The sequence below is a fragment of the Lycorma delicatula genome, chromosome 4, assembly GCF_047948215.1.
Source record: "Lycorma delicatula isolate Av1 chromosome 4, ASM4794821v1, whole genome shotgun sequence".
NCBI lineage: Eukaryota > Metazoa > Arthropoda > Insecta > Hemiptera > Fulgoridae > Lycorma > Lycorma delicatula.
The window spans coordinates 60,178,756-60,200,549 of NC_134458.1; the positions used below are offsets into that span (position 1 = coordinate 60,178,756).

At 30.9% G+C, this 21,794-nt stretch overlaps 1 protein-coding gene across 1 annotated transcript in view; it reads left to right on the forward strand.

Moving 5' to 3' along the window:
• Window positions 1-21,794, forward strand: part of Dgk (diacyl glycerol kinase 1) — a 258,461-nt gene that overhangs the window by 77,477 nt on the left and 159,190 nt on the right. The window contains exon 3 of the mRNA XM_075361947.1: window positions 12,527-12,597. Coding sequence (XP_075218062.1) covers window positions 12,527-12,597 — 71 coding nt within the window. The remainder of the gene's footprint in view (window positions 1-12,526; window positions 12,598-21,794) is intronic.

Below are 21,794 nucleotides of genomic sequence, written 5' to 3' on the forward strand. Positions count from 1 at the left end.
AAAATTTCAATCTGTGTACGAATGCATTGACTTATTATTAGCAAATTAAGTTCGTGAAACCGATATAGTAAGACATAAACCGATAGTAAGGCATAGAAAATTCGACTGGAGATTATTACACTATTATTACAGTACCGTTTTTCACCGTCGATATGAACCCGTAGCATATCGTTATTTTCCACTCTTTTTCGAGCAAAATTGTAAAACAGTAAAACGTTATAAATGATATCATCGCATAAAACATTTATTAAGTGTCGCTCTGTTTTCCAAATTCTTTTATAAGTATTTGTTCTTTCTTTTTCATCATATTTCTTTCTTTCTGCTTATCGCATTCGAATAATTATTCGCCAATAATCCTAAAATTAACGGAGACGGATACAAAATCTAAAATTAATCGGTATTATAACAAATGGAAGCTGAGCAATTGTTATTTAGAGGACATATTTAATTGTTATTCGGATATAAATTTAAAAAAAATACTATTTCTTACAGTTTATTTCGAATCGTTTAGTAGACCTAATTCTATTTTAAAGCCTAATAGTAACGTAAACTAATAATTTATTGTTATAATAGTGGATGTACGGATGAAAATCTAAAGGGAAAGTAATGGAAACGAAAAACGAATTTCAACTGCAACAAAACAAAATTTCAATGACATTTAGCTTAAAATCTTCGGTTGCAGTCATATAAAATTTGATATGTGATGTGTTCGATATACTGAGTTTTGTCTTTAGTTATGTATATGTCACGTATCATGTTGATATATATATTATGTACACACTTGTGGAACAAGAGAGAAAAGGTGTTGCGGGCGTGTAGGTACGTATGTATATCTTAGTTTATAGATAAGTTCAAAAACGGTTTCGCGAGAGAAAGACAGGAAATAAGCTAATAACACGCTTTTGCTATGCATTACACTTTGTAGATGTGTTTGCATTACATATCACATATAGATAAAAACACGCTTGCGCGTCTACACACACACACAAACGCATACACTTATATAAGAGTATATATACGTATGAAAGAACGAACTCTTAATGTATTCGATGAATATATTGAGAGGAAAACTGTTTTAACTGTCTCTTTTTCACCTGAAAACATGAGAAAAAATCTTTTCCCCAGTAGAACAAGATCTTAAAACTGTTTTTTATTTGATAATACCGTATCGGATACTCTTGATGATACCGTATACTCTGCTCTTCATTTCTCTCACTCGTAGACACAAATCACAAATTTATACTCGAACAGTCAGTCACTTACATTCTCTCGACTTCACCCTCCATATTCTCAACGTCTGTCCTACTTACAATTCAGTCACTCAAGTGAGGGCATAAGTATACCCTCAAAAGCATGGACTTGTGCCCGACTTGAGCTTCGGACTTGTGTCCGAAGCTCATTCATTTAACAGAGGACTAATATTTTTAGCCGGAAGTTACACCCCGCCTCTGCTATTCTTCTCTTATCTTAATGGGTGCCTCATCTGCGTTCTAGACATCAGCCCACCCGATCGTGCTGTCAACAATTCCAGCAGTAGTCGCGTACACTATTTTTGTTTTCTGCAGTTCACACCTATTATTCTCAAACCGAGGATAGCTAAAACTGCATGTGCGGTATCCTTTTGCATCATTTCACGGTTTGGAATGGCTGGGATCCTTTCATTATTCATTCAATATAGATAAGTTTGGATGGATCAATGATCTGTAAGCAGTTGTTTTAGATTGTATTCTCACTTATCAATCTTCGATCTGTGGGAGTAGGTTCATTATCTTTTGTTGAAGCTTTTCTATTTCCTTTGTCTTAGCAGGGTGCTCTTCCTTGTTTCATTTTTATAGTACATTATTTGTGAAACTGTTTTTACCAAAGTACTGTTTCCTTCTAGCCTGAGCTCTCTTCCGTTCGGCTACAGTCAACTCTATTGGTGTCTTTTCGCTATTACACATATTACATCTTTGCCCGCTGTACAATATGCACAGCGTACCCAAAAGCTGTCCACGATCTTCTGTAGCTACGTGTCTTTTATATCTTTTAGCATTCAACGCTTCTGGATATATCGGCGCTAAATATAATAAAATGGACAAGGAAATAGAGGTTAGTAGCTGACTTTTCGTTTTCTCGGTCCTCCCGTGTTCAGCATTATACGACCTGGGTCTACGCTACTAGAATAGCCATTTTGCATCTGGTTCGCGATCACTAAATGAAAGTATGGTCTCTATCTACACTCGAAGGTAACAGATATTCAGTCGTGATATTAAGACAGTACTACCGACTGTGAGGGGTGTAGTTTCCATTCCTTTTCTAGCGGTGCTATCTGTTTTCTGTTCCCTGATTTTCTAATTTGGTCTCACTCATTCAACGCTTTACAATCGACATGGATCGCTCTCTTGTTTTAGTTGCAAAGCCTGGACGATGTAAACAGACACAGTTACAGTGTTAAGAAGCGATAGGAGACATTTTGGTGAAAGAACAGGGTAAACGCACGGGAAAACAATGACACAAATATTGAATGCATTTCGTAAACGCTTTAACAAGGATCCAACTTGTTAAAAATCAATAACTCTTGATTGAGGGGAACACGTATTCGCTTCCAAGAGTGTTAAATACTGACCGCATAACGGATGAAAGAAGATGCAAGTTCAAACATGTGTTATAATGTATGATCATATTAAAAAAAATGTAATATGTTACCATTTTGAGAGACTTTTGTGAATTATTCAACGGATGGAGAGTGGACTTTATTAGCACGATTTCCAAATGCAGAAGCCAGGAATGTGGTTTTCTGGACTAACGAAAATCCTCATTTTGTGTGCGGGTCGGAATGAAAACTACCACGTCATTATATGGGCTGGGATGCTCGTTTGAATCATATTTTTTGAAGAGTACGTGAATGTTGTTTCTTATTTGCGAATGTTTGAAAGATCGTTAATATCTCGTTGTCAAGAGAAGGATATCATGGAAATTGTCTTCATGCAACAAGAAGGGACTCAAGCGCATATTACTCTCCTGATTTCCTTGATGAACATTTTTCAGGTTGCTGGGTCGGCCGAGGTTCACAAGCATTACCGGTACCATTTCAATGGCCAACCGGTGAAGCACCGACCTTATCACCCGACAGCTTGTTGGTTGGTTGTGGGGAATAATCAAGGGCTATATAAATATCTCAATAAACACTTCAAGAAGGACGTGGAGACGCATCGCTCTATCTTTTAAACAGGACACGTATCTAGTAGATAAATAATTCATAAGTACTACACGTATATATAAATGTTCAAAATATGTATTAAGAACACAAAGTATATTTATCTATGGGCGAGATGACTTCTCGGACATTCTGTAATTTAAATCTTTTCACGTGTTCTATTATAAATCATAAGCAAATGACATGTTTGAATAGTTCTCCCTTTGTCATCGTGTAGCGTCTTTTACAGCCTAAAAAAAAAAATCCGAAATTCATTGCGACTTTATAAGTTTCTCGGTATGTCACAAAAAACCGTTTCTTCAAATTTTTAAAACATTTTCTGTAAAATCTGTGACGTTAGTGTTAAAATCGAAAAAAAATATTGTGCGGAGAATAAAATGTAAGCTGTGCAACATTTCTTTTCTTATTACAGTATTTTGAAGAAAGGTTCCATCCTATTTGAATACAAGCAAATAGCCGAATATAATAGAATCATCGATAAATATATACCGGTTAACAATTTTTTTTTTGCGTTTTCGATGAAAACTTCTCCAACATTATCGGGTTATAATATGGATCGTGCAAGAGTTATTAAAGTCATTGAAATAATACAGTAAATTTATCAAGAAAATAGTGCTTTTAATGATTCGTAATGATCTTCTAAGCAATAATTTTAGTTTTAAGCGGGTTTTAACAAAAATAAATTGCTTTTTAAGTTTCTTCCGAAGGTAAAAAAGTATTTCATTATGCATAAGAACAAAGATGTAATTTACGGCCTTACTGTTTAAAATTTATATATTCATTTTAATATTATGCGTATTTTGTCGTAATGGTGTAATGAGAGAAAATAAGATAGTTTTATCGACATTTTTTTAAATGTTAATATTATTTGACACAATTTATGTAAAACGCGAAGGAGAATTTTTAAAGTAAATATACAGTATGTCGTATGCTGAGATTAAATTTAGTTTTTAACTCGTGGATCGTGTAAAAACATCATAATGCTTGATCTATTTATAAATTCTATTACTAATGCATTTGTTCACCGATTCCTTTAAAGTTAGTGGTAGACGACTTAGTTCTCCAGCTGTACAAAGGTAATACTATTTTTAATTTTTCGTTAAGCACATGGCCGTATTTTTACGCACAAAAATAAACGGTTACATAAGGATCTGTACAAAACAAAATCATTTAAAACGATAAGTAAAATTTATAACCGAAAAAAGAACCTCAACGACTGTGTTTTATAGGTAGAGCTATAAGTTATCAGACTAATTCGAAATTTTAAATTTTCGTGCGATTTATTACTGTAATATCGAATTATATACACGGTTAAAAAATAAAAATAAAAAATTTTTTTACGAAGTACAATTTTATTTAAAAACAAGATGCGTTTTAATGTTTAATATTGCTATAATTATGTAGAATACTATTCATTTCATTTTTACAAGTTTTCAGTACCGGTAGCCTATTTTTACGAAATTAAAAAAAAAGGAACATACGTTTCCATTTATAGAACTATATTATCGCTAACTGTTACAAATACTGCTCTCAGGAGCTTCTTTATATCGGTGCAATATCGTGCTATTTCTATATAAACTGTAGTAATAGAACGATATTGTACATTACCAAAACCTGTATAAAAGAACATTTTTATGAGGTGAGATCGCGCGCACACACAACGTATAATCATTGTCTGTAGTGAACCTAAGAACTGTTTTGGATTGATCAAATTCTTGTCCTTATTATTTTTAAATTAATCATTTGGGTTAAGGGGAAAAGTATTTCCTTATTTACTTAGGGGTGTTAAACTTATGGTGTATTCCTAGATTGACTACTCGTTTCATTTTATAAAAAAGTTAATAACAATATAAAGTTTAGGGTCACTAAAAAGGTCCCCTACTGTCAAACCGTAACGGGTAACAGGCATATTGCAGATGGTAACATTCAGCTGACTAAGGGTACATTTCGACAACACACACAAAAATAATAGTGATGATAATTATGGTAATATATTAATGTTATTATCATTTTCATATATATTTTGGATTCTACATCTCCCTCTCACATCCCAGCCTCTATAAGATTATTTTAAAACAGGGCCGAATACCTACCTACGGTTTTATCAGCTAGGGCAGCAAAATAGTAAATAAAAAACCTTAGAATAGTCCACTTTAAGTAATTGAAATATAGAAATAACGGGAAAATTGCGCGATAAAAAAAAATACTGAGTTAATATCTAATTTTACTGACATTAATAGTGATAAGTGTAACAGTAATTAGAAATTACAACTAAATTAATTAGTATATATTATTCAAGGACTAGCAAAAATCAAAGATTAATATAATTAATACCACATCCAAATAAACGTTTGTTGTCAAATTTTAACTTACGAGTTAAAATTATAAGTTAAATCTTTCGAAATTAAAACAATTCTTGAGCACAGCAGGGCCGGCCGCCGTCCCCTCACCGACCTACTAGTCAGTTCAGCGGCTAGCTAGAGCGTTAGACGTACACCATCATATATCTTCCTGGCTCAATCTCAACATATAAAACGTAAAATTAAGGTAAATACTCTAGACACAGCCTCGTTAGTACCGGTGCTGTTGGTTCTGGTAGTCTGCTTATTATAAACGTGGAATATCGACAAAACTACTTGCAGATATATTGCTCCTTGTAACATTGTAGCACCTAATATATCCTAACGGGTGACAAAATAGGAATATTCACAACTAAAGCGAATTCAATTGTATCATTGTAATCATAAACATACTGCAATCATTCTCAAAGATCTCGTTGACAGCTGGCAGTAAACAAATTGGAAATAACTCCCAAATTCTTCTGAGCTCTTCAGCATCTGTTACAAATAAGGCCCTTAACGTTATAATATAACTCACGATATCGCTACAATCTCGTTTCCTTAGATTCAATGTAGACGGTATTACACTCTTATATTCAAAATATCGTGTCTTCTCAGAAATAAATTCGGATATTGCTTTATTGATTCACCGTTTTACCTGTGTGATCATTTGCTGAATTGCTAGCCATTTTGGGCAATGAATGTGCGGATAACACCGATAAAATGGCTATATTCAGCTGGCTTTTACAAATCAGCTTTGCACTTCAGCCTGTTGTTTAAGCGATCTCTACGTAATCGAATGGTAATATTAGTAGACTGCTACTGTCGATGATAATCTCTGCTGTATCAAGGATACTGTACTGACTTGGAGCTCCTTCAGTCGGTCATATCGCCGAGAGGAAGTCGTGATTTGTCGTTACCGATTAAACAATGGGGACAAAGTTGTATGAACTGCAGAAACTTTTATAACCGGGTAAACAAGGTTTAAATACGATCCAAGATCGGTGACTGACTCCTGACTGATTGGACGTCCAATTGAAGTTACAAATCTAGCGCTGGAAACTCGTATAGACTCTCTAATCCAAGAAGACTGACGGATTAGAATCGACATTGTAGCTGAAAAATTACAAGTAAGTGTTGGTATAGTTCATAACATTATTTCAGACAAGCTCAAGTACCGTAAAAGAAGTGCAAGATGGGTTCCAAGAGAACCCACTGGGTTGGTCTAGTGGTTAACGCGTCTTCCCAAATCAGTTGATCTGGAAGTCGAAAGTTTCAGCGTTCAAGTCCTAGTAAAGGCAGTTACGGATTTGAATACTGGATCGTGGATACCGGTGTTCTTTGGTGGTTGGGTTTCTATTAACCGCACATCTCAGAAATGGTCGAACTGAGACTGTACAAGAGTAAACTTCATTTACACTCATACATATCATCCTCATTCGTCTTTTGAAGTAACACCAGAACGGTAATTCCCGGAAGCTAAACAGAAAAGAAAAGAGTTCCAAGAAAATCGATAGATGACCATGACAAAATTTCGCACGTTCACAAAGCTTAATCAACTGTATGAGCAAGAAATTATGCTTTTTTGGATAGCATTCGAACTTGTAATGACATATGGATTTTCAATTATGAACCGGAACCAAAAAGACAGCATGAAGTGAAAGCATACAAGTTCATCTGTTAAGAAAAAATCCCGAACCCGACCATCAGCAGAAAAAAATCATAATGATAATCTTTTGGAATGTAGAAGCTCCGATTTTTATCAACTTTTCTAGCACATCAGCGAACAATAAACAACGAATACTACTTGAATATGCTTATCAAAAAAGTGAATCCAGCAGTGTTGAAAAACGTTTTGGATCTCAGCGCAAATGCATCATTCTGCTTCACGATAACGTCCGGCCTCACACAGCTCAGAAAATTCGATAAACCGTCAAAAAATTACGTTTGGAAATGCTGCGTCACACCCATTCAGTCCCGACATCGCCCCATCGGATTTAAATTTATTTGGTTCATTCACTTCGTAGTAAGAAGTTCAGTGGCAATGACGTCAACGAAAATATGATAAATTGGCTCCGACATCAAGACAAATATTTGTTTGCAGCAGGCATAAATAAGCTGATAGAGAGGTGGGACAAGTAAGTGTATTAATATTGCTAGAAACTGTGTTTATAAGTGAAAAAAATGTCAGATTGATTAAATAAACAGTTTTAACTCCAGAGAAATTTGCGTCTGTATTGAACGATCTTCGTAATATAATTTGTGTAACATTATATATTGTAAAAGTAAAGTATAATATAGCTCTCGTAAACGATAACGTTTAGGGTATGGTCATCTAAAAAAATTTAGTAAATTTTTTTGTAGTTTACAAATAAAACCTAAGAATACTGAAAAACCCAAAAACTATATTGCAATTATTTTTGATACAATTCACTAACAGCTGAATGATAACACGGCTAACACACCCGACGTAAAGCGGATACAAAGAAGGGCGAACTTCACTTTGTAATACTGTACGAAGCACGTGATAGGAGGGGAAGTTCCCGATCACGGCGAGATGTATTGGCACCGCAATGAATCTTGAATCTTGGACTACGATGACTAGTACGGTATCTGTTACCCAAATTGAAAACATTCAGTTAAGTTTTCACGCGCAGAAGCAAATTGCTTTCATGTAAATACAACTTTTATTATATGTTAGGTATTGATTATTTTAAAATATTTTTAATTCGGCTGTTGATACTATAAATGATTAAGTATTTTACCATAAAAAGAAATGTTGTGGTATGTTTTTAAATGTTATAAAAACGTAGGCGTATTCACAGCAAGTTTATAATTACGTCAGCAGATAAACACCGAATGATAAATTAGCTAACGTTATAATTGTCTGACATATATAAATATAGTTTCTCAACAAATTTTACAATTACGTAAGCAGACAAACACTGAATGATAAATTAACTACCATTATAAAATTGTCTGACATTTATAAATATTAATTTCTCGAACACGGTACCGCTGAGATGTTAATTAATTAAATAATATTAACAATTATTAAAATCCACCTTACCAGCACAATGGTATATCTTCTAGATCTTTCGGCTTACTTGAAAGCCATCATCAGGAGTTAAAATATGAAATCGAAGTCAAAAATTAAAAATCGTAAGTTAAAATGTGTAAACAGTCGTGACTGTCCGATCCTAACAGTATACCGAAGGAATATATATATACTCTGGTGTATTAAAATGAAATCAAACGGTACACCATGTTATCAAGAAGATAACTAACTACTAGATTAAATTATTATTTCTTTATATTTATATTTAGTATGTTTTTAAAGAATATATAACCTTTAAATATTTTTTGTTCGTTAATTAAATTTTTATTATAACTATAAGTATGATTTTTTTCTAAATTAGAAGTATTATAAAATATATAAGAAATATCAAATATTTTCATAAAATTATTATGATGTATGTATGACCGCATTCTATTATGTGTTCGCCAAAGTTAGAGTTTTCTGGTTTGATTTTTAATGCTATTATTTATGTGCTCTTTTGCACGTATGGAGAATTTGCGATTGGTCATTCCCATGTACATCATTTCGTAATCCTGACAAACAAGACCGTATACTCCTTGTTTATCAAATTGGTTATCATTTTTATATGATTTTTTTATTATAATTATTATTAGTAGAATATGCAACTGTTATGCCAGTTTTTTTATATATTTTTAATTTTTTGACTAAAATGTGTATACTATTTTTTTATGTATATTTTATCCTTTTTATCTGGTAATAATTTTGTATTGTTATTTACATTAATTTTGTTATACAATGTGTTTATAGTACCAATATGTTTTAGTAACAGCAATTTATAGTACCTTTAGCAACGGCAATGCTCTTAATTATCTCTATTTCTTTATTTAAGGAAATTTTATCACGTTTGAGGTATTTTATGGCTCTATATAACAATGAATTAAAAACAGCCATTTTTTGGAACCAAGGATGAAAAGAATGGTAATTAATTATTGTGTTATTTATTGAATCTTTACGATATATTTCTAATTTTATTTTGCTAATTATTTTATTATTACGTATTTTTATATCTAAAAAGTTCAAACAATTATCCTTTTCTATTTCCAAGGTGAATTTTATGTATTTATAAATTTAGTTAAATTCATTTAATATTATATTTCATTCATTTTGAACATTTTCATTGCATATGATTACAGTGTCATCAACATAATGTTTATACAATTATATTGAATCAAATTTTATTAATATAAGTACCTTCTAAAAGCTGCAAATATAACTCAGCCAAAATGACCGATACGGTTCATCCATAGCCAAGCCGAATGGTTTTTTTTATAATATTGATTGTTGAAAGTAAAGTGACTGCATTCACAATATATTTTAATCATATTAATTAATTCGTTTGTATGATGTTTGTTTATTTCATTGTTTTTTGTTTAAATATATTTTAATGACAGGTAACGTTTTATTTAAGTCTACATTAGAATACATATTACAAATATCTAAAGATATGCATTTTGTATTATTGTTATGTTAATATTATGTAAAATATCTATATCATAATCATTTTTTAAATTGTACGTGTTATTTAATTTAATTTAATGTTTTAATATATGTTAGCTAAAAATTTGCTTAAAGAATATGTTGGTGAATTTGTAAAATCTATTACTGGTTTTATCGGTGTGTTACTTTTATGTATTTGTGGTAAAGCCTACATACATGGCGCGCAATCATTAATATCTGTTTTAAATTTATTTTTTCTTTTATCATACGATATAACATATTTAGATACATTGATTAAAGTTTTGAATTTTTTTATATATGCATTTGTGGGATTTCTAATTTTAGTAAAATGATTATCATTTATATATTCATTGTTATATAGAGCCATAAAATACCTCAAACGTGATAAAATTTCCTTAAATAAAGAAATAGAGATAATTAAGAGCATTGCTATTGCTAAAGGTTATAATATTGGTACTATAAACACATTTAATAACAAAATTAATATAAATAACAATACAACATTATTACCAGATAAAAAGGATAATATATACATAAAAAAATAGTATAAACATTTTATTCAAAAAATTAAAAATATATAAAAAAACTGGCATAACAGTTGCATATTCTACTAATAATAAATTAATGAATAATAATTATAATAAAAAAAATCATATAAAAATGATAACCAATTTGATAAACAAGGAGTACACGGTCTTGTTTGTCAGGATTACCCATGATGTACGTGGGAATGACCAATCGCAAATTCTCCATACGTGCAAAAGAGCACATAAATAGCATTAAAATAACAAACCAGAAAACTCTAACTTTGGCGAACACATAATAGAATGCGGTCATACATACATCATAATAATTTTATGAAAATATTTGATATTTTTTATAAATTTTATAATACTTCTAATTTAGAAAAAATCATGTTTATAGTAACAATAAAAATTTAATTAACGAACAAAACATATTTAAAGGTGATATATTATTTAAAAACATACTAAATACAAATATAAAGAAATAATAATTTAATCTATTAGTTATCTTCTTGATAACATGGTGTTCCGTTTGATTTCATTTTAATACACCAGAGTACATATATATTCCTTTGGTATACTGTTAGGATCGGACAGTCACGACTGTTTACACATTTTAACTTACGATTTTTAATTTTTGACTTCGATTTCATATTTTAACTCCTGATGATGGCTTTCAAGTAAGCCGAAAGATCTAAAAGATATTCCATTGTGCTGGTAAGGTGGATTTTAATAATTGTTAGTATTATTTAATATATAAATATAGTTTATAATTTGTATAGACCTAACTATCATTCGGCCGGTAGTTAAAGGAACGTCGTTTCAAAACGACGGCGGTCGATATTTTAAAGGCGGTGTTAAAAAATCACAAACATTATACATTTATTCCCTTTCACCTTAAACGATTCAAAGGATAATCGAACTAGAACAATGTAGCTACTAGGTTTCCTAACCCGACTGATTTTCAAGAGAGTTTGATTTTTTTGTAGTGACAAGATTATAAAAATACCGGTGGTCGTCGTTTCTAAAAACCAGGAAATTAAGTCGCTATTTCAGAAATTTAAATGCTGCTTCTAGCGTTAAAAGTACAAAATCTACAGTATTTTAGTTTTTTTATTATATTTAACGATTTAAAAAACAATGTTAACAGCTAATTGTTTGTAAATAATCCTAATAAATTTAATTTCTAATAAATAATTCGTATCATTAAAACAATAATATTTATTTTCTGTCTATTATTGATAGAATAATATTTTTTGTTATATATTACAACACTGGGAGGCAAAATATGTTAAAGAATAACTTTTTGGTGGTAAAACGGTTTCATGTTATAGTAAGTTGTTTTAGAAAAGTTAGCCGAAAGGACTTCATAACGATGAATTTTATGATATTTAATACAGCAATCCTCATTCACAAGGACATTTATCCGGATTTTACTTCAGGGAACTAAAGGGAGATTTCGGATCGTTTGAAATTATTTTTTTTTTATTCGTAAAATTTAATATAGTTTTGTTTATAAGTATATCTAAATTATAAAAGTCTATAATTAGAAAAAAGGATTTAAGTCTAATAGAGTGAAGACAAAAGAACGGGTCAATTATCAGAACCATACTAAACACACCCCTCAACGCGATAACAATATCCGACATATTTAATAACAAAGTTTGTACCCGTCCTTCAAAATTACATTAAAATATTATTAATCAACTCTACATATACAAAAACCGATACGTAACCATCTTTTTCCATCCTACAATTATATACTAATGATCATTTATAAAGTTACATTCACACCTCATATTTTCTTCTATTTCATAAAAAAAAGTTTTTAAAAATTCCCTTTTCTTACATTCAAATTATCAAAACTTTTATTAAGATTCCATTAATTGATTAATTTTTTTTTCAGATACGAGCAGGAGCGTTCAGAGCGTCCTTGAAGAGTTCTGTAGCGGTCCATCACGATATAGCCCGGATGGGGTGAGTGAAATATTATCGTATCGTGTCTATAGCTTTGCAATGTAACATATGTTTAAAACTAATCCCTCTTGATGGTTATGATTATCGGATGACGACACCTAAATTATTCATCCTATATGACACCGATGTTATATCGTTTACTTTTGGTTTCGTCGATACTTTGTTACACGATCGATTACCTAATCGTCTCTTTGCATTATTCGGTACAAAATCGAATCGATTTTGTACGGAATTGAGAATCTATGGAAATTTTCATAAAAGATACTTGTTATCGAATGCGATTGTGAAGTTATAAAATCGTTAGAAAAGTAAACTTTGTTGTAAGTACGGCGTAATAGCGTCCGCTTCCGCTATTAAACTATTTTAATCGTTATTGCTCGAGACAGATATAAAACCAGTTCGGGAAAATTAGTAACGGTAGTAAAATATACCATTATAAATTAAACAGTGACTTTTCATACTAACGTAGTTCTTTTCATGACCTTTTGTAAGTCTTCAGATTTACATTTATTTATTCGTGCGGTTAAAGAAGTTTTCATCATAACCGTGAAACCGAACCCGCACTAAATCTCTTCACGTTCATTCCTTCGGAGGTAACTTCTGTACCCGCAAAACAACTTCCTGTGGATTAAAGAGATTAAATCGAACGGTGACAGATCTGATGTTCAGGCCGAATGTGGAGACTGTTCCCGACCGATTTATCAATAGATATCTTGCAGGCATCGTTATAAGACAGAATGGCACATTTATTTCGGCCCTCTTCGAATTAATGCGGGCTTAAATTTCTGTAACGATACTAAGATTATTCATAACCGCTCGTTACATCTAACGGAATGTTTAAAATTGTTTATTTTTTCCGCATCTCAAAACCCTATCGTAAGCCACCGTATTGTCGGATCTTTGAATATTTATAATTTCTCAACATTTTATTAGGTTCACATTAAGTCGTGTTCTATGAAGGCGTATCTGGGTGGAATTCAGCGCACGAATTTCACATCGCGTTAGCATATGACCGTGTGTAATCCGGTTTTGAAACCTTTTCAGATAACAATCTATTAATATTATTTTATTCGGCCGCAGAACACTCCTTTAGCAAGTAGACATCAATGGAAGAGTTTAAAAGTCAACCGAAATCATATAAGAACAATATTTATTTATTTCCATACCTACATATAAACCGACTATTAACTGATTATTATAAAAATGATCGATTAAGTACATTCGACTGAAAATTAAAATTGAAATTTATTTTTAATTTTTAATTTCTTCGATTATTCGTTTATTGTAATTTAACGGCAATAAAGTTATAATAAAAACCATAATCGTCTCCGGAAAGACATAAACAGAAGTTTAAATCTTATAGATTTAAAATTATTTCATTGGTAAGTGAATACTACAAGTACGGGTTTTACTGGCGATAATTACGTTTCGCCAATGCTTTATGTTATTTACGATTTATGTGATTACTATCATATTATTTAATGAAACGAGGAAATAGTATGCCTGTCCAGAATTCATGTTTTGTACAACAACGCTTGTAGGTATTACGGTCGAGAGGTTACTTTTGTTTTTAAAAATTACAAAATATCATTTATACTCTTTATATTCAGTTCTTTAATAAAACATTTGTTTGTTTCTTTTAAACGGTTCGATTTTTTTCGTTGTTTTTGATTCTAGAGGAATTTCTTCCATTCTTTTATTCATTTATCTTTGTTAGATAGATTTTCATTTAGAATTGTAAAATAGAATTTCATTATAGCGGCCGTTCTGAACGTTTATCTTCTTAAAAGTATTTTATATATCCGACTTTCTAAAGGAAGGAGGAACTTCCTTATTGCTTATAAACGCAGTAAAGGAGTCTAACAAAGGGAATGAAACTATTAATGGAGACGGTTCCGAATCCGTATATTTACTATTACGTGGATGGCCGGGAGGAATTGTTGAATAACAATATGTAAAAAAAAAAAATTGCTTTATTTCTAGTCGAAAGTCTTTTACATATTTTTAATGATTTTGATTAGCCGTGTTATTTTCACATGCGTTTAACTTATTTGTAGTTCATTCACAGGAATTAAAACTATACTTTTAAAAGACGAACGAAAGGAAATAAACTATTTTTTTCTAAATTATTATTTTGAGTTGAAAATACAAACCAAATTTAGTTTACCCATGGTCTCTACAGAAACACAACGACGCACGATCGTTTTTACTACTGGAACAAAAAATAAATCACGGTCGGTATACCGACCGAAATTATAAAATAAAGATAAATAAAACGATGATGTACTAATGAAAAGGGATAGAAAACAAATTACCATAATGGAAATAGAATACTTAACGATGTCTGCAGAATACATAATTGTACTGGTATTTTAGTTTTTTAAAGCTTTAAATGTCTTAGTAAAGAAATTTCAGATTGTTTTATTTGGGCCAGTCAATTTATAATTCTGAAAATAAATTTATAATTTATAATTCATTATTTTCGTATTATTTCAGTCTAATGAAATTTGAAGTAAAGTCGGTAAATGATAGCTTTTAAAGGACCACGATTTCAGTTAAAATGATCAGAATAACTATTTTTGTTTTTAAAAATATTTTTGTCTTATTGAGGTAGTTAATATGATATAAACGCATAAAAAATATACGAATTACTCCCCCCCCCCCTAAGAAGGATTAACTACGCTGCCCGTTTTCAACAGTGTAGAATATTTTCCCTGTGTCAATATTATTTTGCTACGTTGAAATTTCATAAACTCACAAATAGAACATTTTATTTGCAATTTGAATTTACGGGACAACTGTATATGCATATAACGCCAAATTCAAATTACGGTCGGTTTACAAACCAGTAAAATTAATAACTCGCATAACTTAAAATAAACGACCGAAATCAGCGGCACAGAGATTAATAAAGTATTAAAACAACAATAAAAATACTGTTCTAATCGCGGAATTTTTTTCCGATGGATTTGAGGTTTCATGTTAACCATATAAAATCGTAGTCCACTTACTTTTTCCTTCGTCATAGATTTGTTATTATATGCGATTTCAATAAATCACTTAATCTTTCTTAATACCTGAATAAAATTATAAAGCGTCCTTTTCCGGCTACATTTTAGCTGAAGCAAAATTTTCGTTCATGCAAAACACCTTATTAACGGCTTTAATAAGTAATGTTTTCTTATCGTCTTCGCTTTATTCAGGTCGTGTTTTGATCGGCCGTTTACTAGTTATCGACTAATTTCCAGTAATATGTATTTTACTCCTGAACCGTCTAAAACATAAAAAAATGTATGTTCATTTTGTAAAGCCTAGTAAGAAAAACTTATATAATAATAAAATTAAGCAACGCTTCGTCTTAAGTGCGGCATTCCACCTTAGTAGTTATAAAGGCTATTATGTAACATGGTCATTACAGTAATTTCCTGTATAACAATTAATACTAAAAATTTCAAATACGACTTTATTCCCTCGTAATAACGATCGCTAGTTTATAATTACCGCACACGTTTTCTCATTTCGGTTATCAAATCGAACGTTATCAACGGATTTTTTATCTTTAAAATTAACCGTTCTTACCTAAAAGAGACATTTCTTGCAAAACAACCTATAACCATAAATTATAGGTCCGAAAAAACCCAAATCGAAGAGAAAAATGATAAAAGACTAATTATTAAATGATTAATGCGATATTTTAGAATTTTTTCTCGTTTTATGAGGTCGTAAATTCGAGTCAGGTTAAAATATACGACCCATTTTGAGCGAATCATATCAAAATTGTTTCTTCATGGTGTTAAAAACGGGTGTAACAAAATCCTAAAATATTGACTATCGATTCCCCGAGGTGGTAGTATCACTTGACGATAATGTTTGTTCATATTTAAAATAGGAGTTCAATATTATACTTTATAGTGTACTACTATAATTATACTCTACTATATATTATACTCTGATATTTCTACTCTATTTTTCTCAAGAAACTGCAAAATTTTGTCTTCGTCTATTTTCCTAAATTCAGTTACATTTTTTTGTAAACAGATCGGTATTTGCTGCATGCTGCCGGTATAGACGGCTGGCACGAACGACAGATATACTCGAATCTGTTTTGGTATCGTAATTTCCACTCTTTGAGCCCGATTTTATAGGAAATTCTTTAAACTCGTTCTTCTGAGGAGAATGTATAACCTGGATTACGTCGATCGAGTAAGGACTCTACTGTAAGTCGGCTGGATAATAGAACCGGCTTAACTCATAATACGACCGTGAAATAATATTTTACCTTCTGTGTAAACTATGACGCACACGATATCAAATTTCTCATTAATTTTTAATTTTTCCCCCGAGGTCGATCCGAAAGCACGTTTTGAAAATCTAGATTAACAGTGTGCCTGGTAAAGTATAAGCTTTGTACTAGTTTAAAATTGAATTGATTGTAGAATTTTTTACGATTAAGTGCATACTTGACAATAATCAAGAGACGACGACTGAAGTGACGATAGCTACTTAAAGTTAAATTAATTTAAAAGTTATAGAAAATATTAAGGTATTTGATAATCCAAAATAATTTTGGTTGAATAATCGAGTAAAATTTTTGCGTAGTACAACGTGGTACGTTGTGATTACTGTGAATTCACATTTTCTTCGGCTACCGCCTTCATTTATAAGTCGGCTTATAGTACGACCTAATGATATATATTACGTAATAATATAATAATACGTAAATGATTACTAAAATTGATCGTTAATAACGCAATGAAGTAAAAGTCTGACGTTAAAGGAGGATGATGATGATGTCAGTGTTGGCAGCGGGAGCGATGATGATGTTTTGTCCTTTAGAAATCATCGTTAAATTTACTTAATAATTTATGTTACAACCTACAATTAACTCCATCATTAATAATATTTAGCTTTCTTAAACGGATTTAAGGAAGCGTAAATGTAATTAAAGCTTATTTCTCTATAGTAAAAGGGTTACAAATAGAGCAATTCGTTTTTAAAAGAGGTTTTTATTTTCTGCTAACAATAAGGTAATTGATTTTCAATCTCTCAAAGTTTGTAAAACCGAGGGCTTTTGTTTATTAATCAAAGTTCCCGACGTTCGCTTAAAATATTTATAAATTTTCTGTATGTAATTGTATTGCTAAACAATTAGTTGATTAAAACAAAATCACATTAAATTTTATAATCCGACTCGTGAGTTGAATTATTAAAGAATTAAATTTTGAAATTTAAATTGAAAATAAAGTAGTTTTCTACGCTATGAAACATCGCTTGAAGATTATAAAAGTATGAATAAACATGTATTACATGCAATCGATAATAGGTAAGTTATAATATTATTATTGCCCTTTCATAGATTTTAGAGGCATATCTACCTCCCGATTTCAGTATGAATTCGTATGAATTCATACTGAAATCGAAGGAAAAATGTCGTATGAATTTGACCTTTTTCCTTAAGTGTGTTCCTCCACATTTTCAAAACGAGGGCTTCAATCATCCACTTAAGGGGTATACTGCTCATCGAAATTCTTAAAGGTGGTGGTATCGGCTGCACTTCCCCGGGCTGTGTTTTACTGATCCACACTCGCTTACGAAATACACTCACCTTCTTTCTCCTTTACAATTTCACAATACCGCTATTAGAGCTTTTCCTGAAAGATAGTGTTCTCAAAGGAGGGCATGTTAAACGCTCCGATACAAACAATAAGGGCTTTGCACCGACCCCCGAACTAATGTAGAATGAGACGTCCGTTTCAATCTGACCCGTAAACCCAGACCGTAAAAAAAATTGCTTTATATGCCTACTTTAGGTGACTCAAGAAAAACATACTATTGAATTATTCTCTCCGACAAGTGCGTGATATCGACGGCTTTTATTTACCTTCTTATTCTAAGCGATAATAAAGAAAATAAAATCTTACAGCAGCTTTTATTTTGGAAATGCAGTTTTAAAGTTTTGATAAAATTATGAGCATCTATATAGCGAAAAGTTTTTTAGAGTGCATGTGCACGGTTTGTCACCGTGTTGTTACCTTAATTTATTGCCTTACATCGATAGCCTTCGATATTTCTAGCTATTTTGTGATTTTTTTTTTTTGTAGCTATATGAATAAATCGGTAAGACAGTAAGGTATTTTCAGTTTAAGTAGTAATAATAGGTTTTTAATCGGTTTCAGTAGTACTGTCTTTTTATTTATTTATTTCATTTTTACTTTACTAGAATAAGAAGTAAGATATTCGAATTTTCTGGAAATTTGTTTTCTACACGGAACATTGCTGCATAAGATCTGTTGAGCGCAAATAAAATTATAAACTGTTATAAAGTTCCTAAACGGACTGATAAATTTAGACAAAAAGGAAAACTAAAAGTGTGCTATTATGGTCGGACAATTTAAAATGTAAGCGTAATTTTAACCATTAGAATATATTTCTCAGTATCTTCTTAAAATTCACTATTTGTTTAATTTTTCGCCAAAATTGTTAGAGCTGGAAGTAAAATTTTACCTCTTAAAAATGGACGATTATTTAGAGGCTAATTAATTTAAATTTATAGTTTATAGACTAATAATAAACTAAATGAAGAATTATGAATACTGATTGAAGAAAAATGAATACACGTGCTGTTTTCAGATGAAATAAATTTTATAGTACGATGAGAACTATACTTTTATAAATAAAGTTTTAGTCCGAAGCCCATCGGTGAGTTCTTGAAATGGAAGCTGTACAATTACTTTCGATCGGCCAGGAAATTATCGAGTTCACGATCATTTGGTAAATATCTTAGTCGTTTAGACCTCGAGTTTCGCGAGGATGAGGAAACCGGACAGCACATCAGAGGAAAGAGTAAAGTTAACAAAGTTAAAAATTTTGTTTAAAGAGAAAAAAATAAAGTAGGTTTGTGAAATCCGGTTGATTAAGTCCGCCTGCTTATTTAAACTCATTAAATCCAAAGAGGCTGTACATCACTTTAAATTTCCTTTTTGTAGATTTTTACGTAATGTATGGTAGGTATAATACTCTTTATAACACTGTATAACACCTAAACACTATTTACATAACCAACTCAACACAATGAAAAAACCACACAAAAACTAACAAAAAATATGCAATTCTTCGATCAATCCCCAGAAAACTAGGCGGAGTAATTACACTAATAATATCAATTGTAATTATTATATCAGTATCATTCTATCCAATAAATAAAACAATATTTTGAATTATAGTAAATACATTTATCATGAATATTTTATTATTTCATTACTTACATACTTTTTTTATTTGATTTTTATTATCGTTTATTTAGTTTATTCAAAATTTTGATTTGTCACACCAAAAATCTCTTTGAAAACTTAAAAAAATCAATAAAACAAAAAAAAGAAATAAAAAAAGAATAAATTCTTCAGTAACTCGATTTATCAGATAAAAAGATATAAAAAAGTGAATTTCATTTCAAAACGACCAAAAATTTTTAAATAATTATTCAACATTTTTCTGTTAGCCCTTTTTGTTCTTTATTATTTTTTTTTTTTTTTTATATTTATTTTGAAATTGTGGTCTTTATTGTTACTTCTGTTGGTTTTTATTTTATTTATTTAATAGTATTAATGTTTCACTTTCTGTTTTAGATGAATCCATGTGATTTTGTTCATTATTATTTTAATGGAAAGCAGACAATGGTTGGTTTTATTTTGTAATGATTGTGTTCATTTTAATTTTCAAACTATTATATCGGCTTCAGCTTTTCCGTTCGACTTCATCCGTGCATTTATATGTTTATCTTTCAATACGATAGTAAATTATTTATCGGGAAAACTTTTAAATCGATTACTATACGCAATAAAACATAATAATAATAAAATCATCATCGTTATTATCAAAACCAAAATCGTTTAAAATAATATAATAAAAATAGTCAACACAAAATTTGTATCAAACATATTACATAGCTTGTCTCACTGTAATTTGGGTGCTGATTTCAAATGTGCTGTTTAAATTGTGTTACTACGTAAAGGTTTTATATAAATCGTAAATTTGTAAATATTTTTATAATAAATTCACTTTGATCAACTACTGATTACAATTAAGAATAGTTTATGTATTCTTACTTTTAAAAAATATACATACATGATTAATAAAGAAAAAAAATTGTATAAACCGTATCGTGAGAAGTGACACGTACAAACATGTCTGTAAGATGACGTCTTACAGACGTCATCTGTTATTGCCTACACAGAACTTAAAATCTTATTCAGTCTAGTTTCACTTTTATATACTGCGTTATGTGTTTCACAGAGTTATTAGTGAGTGTTGCGCTGTATTTTTATCAGTTCCTTATAATTCAAAAGTGATTTTGTCGTTTCTATTTGCTACAACATTGCTCACGCAAAGGTTTGTGGATGCTCAAATCCTCTAGACAATTTTTGTTATGTCAGTGGTAAATTTACGCCTAAATCTCAAAGAAAGACTAATTCTGGATCGATTAAAACAGCTTATAAATTTTATTTTGATTGTGCACTCGGAAATCAAGGTAAAATCTGGGCTCCTCATTTTATTTGCATATCGTGCTCAGTAACTCTGAATGGTTCAAGGGGAAACTAATAACCGTGCCGTTTGCTGTACCGATGGTTTAGTGTGAACTACTTCACCGACTGCTACTTTTGTATGAGAAATATTGGATTTTCATTCAAAAATAGAAAGCTCATAAAATATACAGATGTAGAGGATATTGAAGAATTTCTTTCTGTATCTGATGAGAAATCTCCTCATTTAATTCAACAACGTGAACTTAATGATTTAGTTCGCGATTTAAGGTTATCAAAGCAGCAATATGAACTTCTGGGGTCTAGATTGCAATAGTGAAATATCTTAGCGGAAAAACAGACGTTACTAAGTTTATAACACGAAATAAAATTCTTTTAACATATTTTACTACGAAAAATTCATTGTGCGTTTGTACTGATGTCGATGACCTGATAAAAGAGCTTGGAATTCAGTATACTCCTGAAGAATGGCGTCTTCTTATTGATTCTTCTAAAGTTAGCATGAAAGCAGTTTTATTACATAACGGTAACAAACAACCATCCATTCCATTAGCTGATGCAGTCGACATAAAAGTAACGTATGAGACTATGGCATCAATATTAAAAGCAATAGAATACAAAGATCGTATGTGGCAAGTTTGCAGTGATCTGAAAGTT